Here is an 11,516-nt window from a genome sequence, read left to right on the forward strand (position 1 = left end):
AACTTTCAGTTAACTATTACAGCCATGTCAGTTAATTAACTTTCAGTTAACTATTACAGCCATGTCAGTTAATTAACTTTCAGTTAACTATTACAGCCATGTCAGTTAATTAACTTTCAGTTAACTATTACAGCCATGTAAGTTAATTAACTTTCAGTTAACTATTACAGCCATGTCAGTTAATTAACTTTCAGTTAACTATTACAGCCATGTCAGTTTATTAACTTTCAGTTAACTATTACAGCCATGTAAGTTAATTAACTTTCAGTTAACTATTACAGCCATGTAAGTTAATTAACTTACAGTTAACTATTACAGCCATGTAAGTTAATTAACTTTCAGTTAACTATTACAGCCATGTCAGTTAATTAACTTTCAGTTAACTATTACAGCCATGTCAGTTAATTAACTTTCAGTTAACTATTACAGCCATGTAAGTTAATTAACTTTCAGTTAACTATTACAGCCATGTAAGTTAATTAACTTACAGTTAACTATTACAGCCATGTAAGTTAATTAACTTTCAGTTAACTATTACAGCCATGTCAGTTAATTAACTTTCAGTTAACTATTACAGCCATGTAAGTTAATTAACTTTCAGTTAACTATTACAGCCATGTAAGTTAATTAACTTTCAGTTAACTATTACAGCCATGTAAGTTAATTAACTTTCAGTTAACTATTACAGCCATGTCAGTTAATTAACTTTCAGTTAACTATTACAGCCATGTCAGTTAATTAACTTTCAGTTAACTATTACAGCCATGTCAGTTAATTAACTTTCAGTTAACTATTACAGCCATGTAAGTTAATTAACTTTCAGTTAACTATTACAGCCATGTCAGTTAATTAACTTTCAGTTAACTATTACAGCCATGTCAGTTAATTAACTTTCAGTTAACTATTACAGCCATGTCAGTTAATTAACTTTCAGTTAACTATTACAGCCATGTCAGTTAATTAACTTTCAGTTAACTATTACAGCCATGTCAGTTAATTAACTTTCAGTTAACTATTACAGCCATGTCAGTTAATTAACTTTCAGTTAACTATTACAGCCATGTAAGTTGCATATTAAGCTTTCAAAAAGGATCACAAGACAAATCCTCATGTCTTACAAGTCAGACCTCAACACCTTCATTAACATATGCATATAAGAACGTAACTTTATGCTGGCTGTACACAGTGATTGCATGGGGTCAAATTTTTCCCTATATTTCTACCTATAATGACATACAGGAAATCAAATTGACCTTTGAACTTGACCTTTGTTATAACTCATAAAATCCTTGCTGGTCTTCTTGTAGAAGTTCTTCAGCTTGGCTATCAGCTTTCATTAATTTCTTGCCACCTCCTTCCTTTCCACCAAACAGCTTCTTGGCCTTAGCAAATATTTTAGGTGATCCAGTACTAGTAATAGTAGTAGATGCAGGACTATACTTCGTCTTTGGTAAACTGTCACCTTGGTATGCGGGAGTACATTTAGTCTTGTAGTCATAGTGACCTGCACGGTTTGGTGATGGTGGTAGTTTAGATTCCAACTCTTTTATGCTGTAATTGAGCAGAAAATCATAATGTGTCAAAGATATTGTACATTTGATCAACACTATTGTTCTGTTCGAGGTAATGGAAAGTATACAATAAATTGTATATTATTAATAAATGGTTCCTTATTCAACTAAAGAAAATAGGAGTGACAGGTTGGGCTTTTTTTGAGTTTAGAAGTATATCTAGACAACAATTTTATGCTACAAATATTTTTCAACTGAATGAACTGAAATAGTGTTATATAGTAAGAATATACCGTATTCATGCAGGTTAGCACCCTGGGTGGATTTAACTCGCCCACACCCTAAACTGGTGGATGGGCAGTAACCCATGTACCCTATTTTGTTGAGGCCAAACCATGTCTAATATTTACATGTACTGTCAATGTTGCAAACGCGCAAACGTAACAGACTGATTATAAGCTCTGACGATACACAACACTTCTGGCCTAGAATAATAATAAATATAATTATAATAATTAAGAGCACAAAAAATGAAATAAATTAAATATTCTGAATGACTGACATGTCACTGCCAAGTAAATTGTAACAATTTCAGAATGTAAGGTAAATGTAGTCACATATCGCAATCGATCAGTGATCACTCAATAAAGATCGGCAATCGTTGCTTCGTAAAGTCTACATACATGTACTAGTGTGTCATGGTTCATCGTATTAAACTTTATGCTTCTCCAATATTCTGTGTTGACTGTCTCAAAAAATTGACTTTTCAATCACTAAATTTGGATTCCAAAACATCTAATGTCATCGTGTAAATGCTTCAGTCAAGCTTAATGTTGAATGAAATTTTTACACCCATCTCAAACAAGTACAGGTACAAGTACATCTACACCTGTTCAAGCATGTCTGAGTTATGGCTTTGGACATGAAAACTGCGCCAACATAATCGCTGCCAGGCAGCCATATTGGATTGTATCATGACGAAAATGGATATGCACATGTATGTCATAGAACACTATTCTAATACCAACTTTGAATGAGATCTGTTCAAGCATGTCTGTGTTATGGCTTTAGACAGGGAAAATTCGCAAACAAAATGGCTGCCAGGCAGCCATATTGGATCGTATCACGACGAAAATGGATACTGTATGCACATGTATGTCATAGAACGCTGTCTTAATACTAACTTTGAATGAAATCTGTTCAAGCATGTCTGACTTATGGCTTTGGACATGGAAAATTCGCAAACAAAATGGCTGCCAGGCAGCCATATTGGATCGTATCATGACGAAAATGGATACTGTATGCACAAGTATGTCATAGAACGCTGTCTTAATACTAACTTTGAATGAGATCTGTTCAAGCATGTCTGACTTATGGCTTTGGACATGGAAAATTCACAAACAAAATGGCTGCCAGGCAGCCATATTGAATCGTATCATGATGAAAATAGATATGCACATGTATAGTATGTCACAGAACACTGTCCTAATACCAACTTTGAATGAGATCTGTTCAAGCATGTCTGAGTTTTGGCTTTAGACAGGGAAAATTTGCAAACAAAATGGCTGCTAGGCAGCCATATTGGATCGTATCATGAAACAAATTGATGTGCATATATATGCCATTGTATGTTGCCCCTGTACCAAGTTTGAAATATATCGGTCCAGGCATCTCCAAGAAACGGCTCTGGACGGAGGGACGGACGGAACCCAATCCATAAGTCCCCTGACTAAAAAATGGCTGCCTGATGGCCATATTGGATCGTATCATGACATAAATTCACATGCATTTGTATGTAATAGAACACTCTCCTTATACCAACTCTGAATGAGATCTTTTCAGGCATGTCTGCATACATGGCTTTGAACATGAAAAATTTGTAACAAAATGGCCGTCTGGTGGCCATACTGGATTGTATCACAACATAAATTCACATGCATATATATGTATGTAATACTAATAGAACATTGCCCTTACCAGAGTTAGTGCTAGGATTTTTAAACTAATAGCCACAATCTTCATTAGTGGCGAAAAATACACATTTTTTTTTAGCCACAGAGGCATCTTATTAGCCACACAGTCTACATTTGCTATGTGAATAGCAAAAAGATTAGCATGGGCTTACTGTTAGTAAATGTTTGGTTATTGCTTTGAAGTTGTGGAACACAACATTCAGTCACAGTTCTGACATGTAATTATCAGCTAAATCTCTTAGTGCAGTGTGACCTGTAAAATTTGAATATGACCCAACGTATGGAAAACATATAAACAGTTTCATGTGCTCCATGGCCATTTCCTGACGTGGAGAGTACGTCTTGGGTAGTTTAGAAACTATGTGCTGTTATCATTATCTATCCATGTGATTGGTTACTTATTAACAGACAGGTTAAACAGGGTTGTTTGCATCAATATGACAGCCATTACGGTAAAGCCCCTTCCATTCATGGGCGAAGAGATGATCAAATAGAGTCTAAGACCACATCGGCAGACGGTCTATGCTGAAAACTTCACTCAGATAAATTCTAACGGCCATGTCACCATTTCATTCTCACTAAAACTTCAACTTTCTTTTTCAGCTTTCCTACAAGATCGATGGCATTACGTAAATTTACCAAATTCAGTACATGCTCGATCTCAAGGGTTGCGTGAGCATGGTTCACACACGTAATTTTTAAGGCATCATTGAACTTCAAGAATAAACGAATCTCTAGGTGTATACCAAGTTAACAGTTCTCTTCAGCAACATAAAATTTTATCAAATGTGTCTCTGTCAAGTTGAAAGTTAACGCTGTCATTCATGTCATGGAAGTTGGAACTTAGTTTGTGTACTTCAGTGCTGTATCCATAGTGTACTGTACTCTGTACGGCCCAACTCCGAGAAGGGCCGGGGCACATATATTTCCAGGGAGTTATTACCATGGAAAATCGAAAGCCCAGAAAGATAACATTAAATCGCTGTGTACAATATTGTTGCATATAAATGTTATTGTGACATTTTGGAAGTACAAGCTGTGTTTACGTGTATACAGTGTGCAGAAGAATGACATGTACAGCGTGCATGTAATTTGTAAACATTTGTAATGTATTTCGTGTACATCTGTACATGTCGTGTGTACCAAATTTTGATGTTAATTTTGGTGTGAACACGTTCCAGGGAATGCTTTATAAAAAGGTGACTGCTGGAATGACAGTGGAATGATACGATCGCGAATAGGGCGGGCGAGGCACCGAAAACTTCCATTGACAGCAGCAAATTATACAATCGCCACCATGGCGACAACGCTATCATTTTTTTCCGTCAATTAGGAATTTTATTCACATTTTGCGACTGTGGCGAGCGCTAGCACTAATTCTGCTTACACCAACTTTGAATGAGATCTGTTCAGACATGTCTGCGTAATGGCTTTGGACATGAAAAAATCATAACAAAATGTCCGTCTGGCGGCCATATTGAATTGTATCACAAAATAAATCCAATATGCATATGTATGCCATAGTGTGTTATCCTTGTACCAAGTTTGATAGAAATCTGTCGCACGCACGCACACACACACGGACGGATGAACGGAACCCAATCTATAAGTCCCCCTTGGACTTTGTCTGGCAGGGACTAAAAAGAGAAAACAATTTTGAACAGCAAAGCATGGATTCCTGGCAAACAGAACTATTAGACTATTGTCATTATACATGTATTGTTGAAACGACAGTACCACTATGAATAGCATATCTATGGTACATATGTTTATCTCACCTGCTATTTTCTTCTATTCTCTGTACTTCAGTCTTCATACTTCGTACTTGTCTGTCAATCCTGTTAAAAAAGTCCATAGTTTCATCCCTAGGTTCATCATGATGTTCACTATGTGTTTTAACTGGACTGGCTGCTTGTTTCATCTCACGAGATTCTTTCTTTATTTCTACTTCAACTTTAGCTGCATCTGCCTCATCTTCTGAATCTGTATCATCCTTGGTTCTCTGTATGATAGGAGTCCTATCAGATTTACAGTTGGTGCCATTTTCACTGCTAAGTGAAGCTGTTGCAGTTTCTAATAAATGTGATGGGAGTGGTTGATCTCCAACTGGGATATTTAAAACTTTCCTAAGGAATATACTGTCTGTTGTAAATAACTTGTTGGCTCTCCTGATTTGTTCTATCTGTGGAGGTAGAAAGAGAAAACAAAGAATTTAAGAGGGCAAAATCTATAACTTACAAGGTTGTCTAACAGTATTTGCTTAATGGGTTGTAGAGGGCAAAATCTATTACTTACAAGGTTGTCTAACAGTATTTGTATAATGGGTTGAAGAGGGCAAAATCTATAACTTACAAGATTGTCGAACAGTATTTGCTTAATGGGTTGTAAAGGGCAAAATTTATAACTTACAAGGTTGTCTAACAGTATTTGCTTAATGGGTTGTAGAGGGCAAAATTTATAACTTACAAGGTTGTCTAACAATATTTGCTTAATGGGTTGTAGAGGGCAAAATCTATAACTTACAAGGTTGTCTAACAGTATTTGTATAATGGGTTGAAGAGGGCAAAATCTATAACTTACAAGATTGTCTAACAATATTTGCTTAATGGGTTGTAGAGGGCAAAATATATAACTTACAAGGTTGTCTAACAGTATTTGCTTAATGGGTTTAAGAGGGCAAAATCTATAACTTACAAGGTTGTCTAACAGTATTTGCTTAATGGGTTGTAGCGGGCAAAATCTATAACTTACAAGGTTGTCTAACAGTATTTGCTTAATGGGTTGTAGAGGGCAAAATTTAAAACTTACAGGGTTGTCTAACAGAATTTGCTTAATGGGTTGTTGAGGGCAAAATTTATAACTTACAAGGTTATCTAACAATATTTGCTTAATGGGTTGAAGAGGGCAAAATATATAACTTACAAGGTTGTCTAACAATATTTGCTTAATGGGTTGAAGAGGGCAAAATCTATAACTTACAGGGTTGTCTAACAATATTTGCTTAATGGGTTGTATAGGGCAAAACTTAAAACTTACAGGGTTGTCTAACAGTATTTGCTTAATGGGTTGAAGAGGGCAAAATTTATAACTTACATGGTTGTCTAACAATATTTGCTTAATGGGTTGAAGAGGGCAAAATCTATAACTTACAAGATTGTCGAACAGTATTTGCTTAATGGGTTGTAGAGGGCAAAATTTAAAACTTACAAGGTTGTCTAACAATATTTGCTTAATGGATTGTAGAGGGCAAAATCTATAACTTACAAGGTTGTCTAACAGTATTTGCTTAATGGGTTGTAGAGGGCAAAATCTATAACTTACAAGGTTGTCTAACAATATTTGCTTAATGGGTTGAAGAGGGCAAAATCTATAACTTACAAGATTGTCTAACAGTATTTGCTTAATGGGTTGTAGAGGGCAAAATCTATAACTTACAAGGTTGTCTAACAATATTTGTATAATGGGTTGTAGAGGGCAAAATCTATAACTTACAAGGTTGTCTAACAATATTTGCTTAATGGGTTGTAGAGGGCAAAATCTATAACTTACAAGATTGTCTAACAGTATTTGCTTAATGGGTTGTAGAGGGCAAAATCTATAACTTACAAGGTTGTCTAACAATATTTGTATAATGGGTTGTAGAGGGCAAAATCTATAACTTACAAGATTGTCGAACAGTATTTGCTTAATGGGTTGTAGAGGGCAAAATCTATAACTTACAAGGTTGTCTAACAATATTTGCTTAATGGGTTAAAGAGGGCAAAATCTATAACTTACAAGGTTGTCTAACAGTATTTGTATAATGGGTTGTAGAGGACAAAATCTATTACTTACAAGGTTGTCTAACAATATTTGCTTAATGGGTTGAAGAGGGCAAAATCTATAACTTACAAGATTGTCGAACAGTATTTGCTTAATGGGTTGTGGAGGGCAAAATTTAAAACTTACAAGGTTGTCGAACAGTATTTGCTTAATGGGTTGCAGAGGGCAAAATTTAAAACTTACAAGGTTGTCTAACAATATTTGCTTAATGGGTTGAAGAGGGCAAAATCTATAACTTACAAGGTTGTCTAACAATATTTGCTTAATGGGTTGTAGCGGGCAAAATCTATAACTTACAAGGTTGTCTAACAGTATTTGCTTAATGGGTTGTAAAGGGCAAAATTTATAACTTACAAGGTTGTCTAACAGTATTTGCTTAATGGGTATAAGAGGGCAAAATTTAAAACTTACAAGGTTGTCTAACTGTATTTGTACTTTACTGGTTTGTAGAGGGCAAAACTTGGTAGCATAAACCTAACATAAATGTAGTAACTTGGTAGCATGGTCAGAGGTTATGCGTGTTTGTTCTTATATCCATTACTCCACGGCTAACTTCCTGCCTACATGGTCGAGCACTTCAATCGTTCTGTATGGCATGTATGGTTTGTGGCTTATGGGAGTTTTCATGGCTGAGCTGGTTAAAATCAGGGTAATTATGGTACTATTCTTTCTCAGTTTTAAATTTTGGTTACATGCTGGATACAAAAGAGCTGTCAATATAACTTTTTTAATGGATAAATTGCCAAACTGAACACCTCTCAATACAATGCTACTTGATAATACTAAATACTATTCTGGGTACAGTGCACATTGGCAAGCTATGTGTATTAGTATACTAAATACTGGGTATAGTGCACATTGGCAAGCTAAGTGTATTAGTATACTAAATACTGGGTACAGTGCACATTGGCAAGCTATGTGTATTAGTATACTAAATACTGGGTACAGTTCACATTGGCAAGCTATGTGTATTAGTATACTAAATACTGGGTACAGTGCACATTGGCAAACTATGTGTATTAGTATACTAAATACTGGGTACAGTGCACATTGATAAGCTAAGTGTATTAGTATACTAAATACTGGGTACAGTTCACATTGGCAAGCTATGTGTATTAGTATACTAAATACTGGGTACAGTGCACATTGGCAAACTATGTGTATTAGTATACTAAATACTGGGTACAGTGCACATTGGCAAGCTATGTGTATTAGTATACTAAATACTGGGCACAGTGCACATTGGCAAGCTATGTGTATTAGTATACTAAATACTGGGTACAGTGCACATTGGCAAGCTATGTGTATTAGTATACTAAATATTGGGTACAGTGCACATTGGCAAGCTATGTGTATTAGTATACTAAATACTGGGTACAGTGCACATTGGCAAGCTATGTGTATTAGTATACTAAATACTGGGTACAGTGCACATTGGCAAGCTATGTGTATTAGTATACTAAATACTGGGTACAGTGCACATTGGCAAGCTACATTTGTGCATGTATGTGTATTAGTATACTAAATACTAGGTACAGTGCACATTGGCAAGCTATGTGTATTAGTATACTAAATACTGGGTACAGTGCACATTGGCAAGCTAAGTGTATTAGTATACTAAATACTGGGTACAGTGCACATTGGCAAGCTAAGTGTATTAGTATACTAAATACTGGGTACAGTGCACATTGGCAATCTATGTGTATTAGTATACTAAATACTGGGTACAGTGCACATTGGCAAACTATGTGTATTAGTATACTAAATACTGGGTACAGTGCACATTGGCAAACTATGTGTATTAGTATACTAAATACTGGGTATAGTGCACATTGGCAAGCTATGTGTATTAGTATACTAAATACTGGGTACAGTGCACATTGGCAAGCTATGTGTATTAGTATACTAAATACTGGGTACAGTGCACATTGGCAAACTATGTCTATTAGTATACTAAATACTGGGTACAGTGCACATTGGCAAGCTACATGTATGTGTATTAGTATACTAAATACTGGGTACAGTGCACATTGGCAAGCTATGTGTATTAGTATACTACAAATATTGGGTACAGTGCACATTGGCAAGCTATGTGTATTAGTATACTACAAATATTGGGTACAGTGCACATTGACAAGCTATGTGTATTAGTATACTACAAATATTGGGTACAATGCACATTGGCAAGCTATGTGTATTAGTATACTAAATACTGGGTACAGTGCACATTGGCAAGCTATGTGTATTAGTATACTAAATACTGGGTACAGTGCACATTGGCAAGCTATGTATATTAGTATACTAAATACTGGGTACAGTGCACATTGGCAAGCTATGTGTATTAGTACACCAAATACTGGGTACAGTGCACATTGGCAAGCTATGTGTATTAGTACACTAAATATTGGGTACAGTGCACATTGGCAAGCTATGTGTATTAGTATACTAAATGGTACAGTGCACATTGGCAAACTATGTGTATTAGTATACTAAATACTGGGTACAGTGCACATTGGCAAGCTATGTGAATTAGTATACTAAATACTGGGTACAGTGCACATTGGCAAGCTATGTGAATTAGTATACTAAATACTGGGTACAGTGCACATTGGCAAGCTATGTGTATTAGTATACTAAATACTAGGTACAGTGCACATTGGCAAGCTATGTGTACATGTATTAGTATACTAAATATTGGGTACAGTGCACATTGGCAAGCTATGTGTATTGGTAGTATACTAAATACTGGGTACAGTGCACATTGGCAAACTATATGTATTAGTATACTAAATACTGGGTACAGTGCACATTGGCAAGCTATGTGTACATGTATTAGTATACTAAATATTGGGTACAGTGCACATTGGCAAGCTATGATAATGTGTATTAGTATACTAAATACTAGGTACAGTGCACATTGGCAAACTATGTGTATTAGTATACTAAATACTGGGTACCGTGCACATTGGCAAACTATGTGTATTAGTATACTAAATACTAGGTACAGTGCACATTGGCAAGCTATGTGTATTAGTATACTAAATCGTACAGTGCACATTGGCAAGCTATGTCAAAGTAACACAGTTGTTTGGGTTTTTTGGCCAGAGTTCTACATGTACAGTATAATGAGAAACACTACAAATTACAATGTCTCCTCTGTGTTGTTGACCTCAACTAAAGGTCCATAGACATGGTGTGCAAAGCTAAAATTCCTATTTTTCCATGTGTTGACATTTGATCAGAAACCACAGTAAACAAAACAATGATGCCAATTATAATGTAGAGATACGATTATCTGTCATTAAAAAATAAATGCAGTCATTTAAATGAATGTAAAATCTGGTGTTTGTTTCACTTGCAATTAATACAGTCACAGGACTGTAAGTGCCTATTAAAGTAACTATACAATTCATTACCGAATAATAATGCACTAAAGAATTGTATTACTATTAAATATATATCAGAAAATGTCGGAATTACTGGTATATTGTTTCTATAGCTGGCTGACATTAAATACGTCACAATATTTAAATGAAATATGAATGAAGCTATTAGTACTACCAGTATGTGTAAGCATTAATCACTAGTCTTACATTATGACATGTTATACGTGGTAAAATAAAATAAAATAAAATATAAAAAATACCATAAAACGCCAATATTCTATTTTGATTGTTATGATATCACTATATCAGTAAATAAATGACAGTTTAGATCATGATGTCCCCGGAACGTCAGTATTTCGGACGTTGAAAGTTGTATGTCCCATATTGATTTTATTTGTTCGCATCTTCAGTTTACAATGCCAGAAACTGATTACTACGCATATAAACGTTTTCTAGAATCTTTATTTGTGACGAGTTTCATCGACATCGATCAAAATGTTTGCTGTTTTGTTCAGTGTTCTCCGTTTCTAGATTTTAATTTTTTCCCCATCATCTCATCTTACCGGAAGTACAATTGTATACTCACCGAAATTCCGTATTTCAGAGCAATCCCTTGTAGTGTATCACTTTCTGAAACGATGTGTTTTATGTAGATTTCCTGTTTGGATTTTTGAAGACTTCCGTACGATTTCCCGTACGATTTCTTATTAATTCCAAGCGACTGTCGTTCCCCTTCACCACTTACAGCCATTTCGGTGAACTGATTGAATCTCGTACGGGACGAGAGTCTCATGATTAGTCGTTCGGAAAGGTCAACGTCGGGT

At 35.4% G+C, this 11,516-nt stretch overlaps 1 protein-coding gene across 1 annotated transcript; it reads right to left on the reverse strand.

Annotated features, from left to right (window-relative positions):
- Positions 1-877: 877 nt before the first annotated feature.
- Positions 878-11,460, reverse strand: LOC144447600 (lysM and putative peptidoglycan-binding domain-containing protein 1-like). The gene is made up of 3 exons (XM_078137676.1): positions 11,279-11,460; positions 5,263-5,666; positions 878-1,551 (listed from the first exon to the last, which is right to left on the reverse strand). Exons 1-3 carry the CDS (start codon positions 11,441-11,443, stop codon positions 1,272-1,274), a joined length of 849 nt encoding a protein of 282 aa, XP_077993802.1. The 5' UTR covers positions 11,444-11,460; the 3' UTR covers positions 878-1,271.
- Positions 11,461-11,516: the final 56 nt, after the last annotated feature.

The sequence above is a fragment of the Glandiceps talaboti genome, chromosome 16 (genome assembly GCF_964340395.1).
Source record: "Glandiceps talaboti chromosome 16, keGlaTala1.1, whole genome shotgun sequence".
Lineage (NCBI taxonomy): Eukaryota > Metazoa > Hemichordata > Enteropneusta > Spengelidae > Glandiceps > Glandiceps talaboti.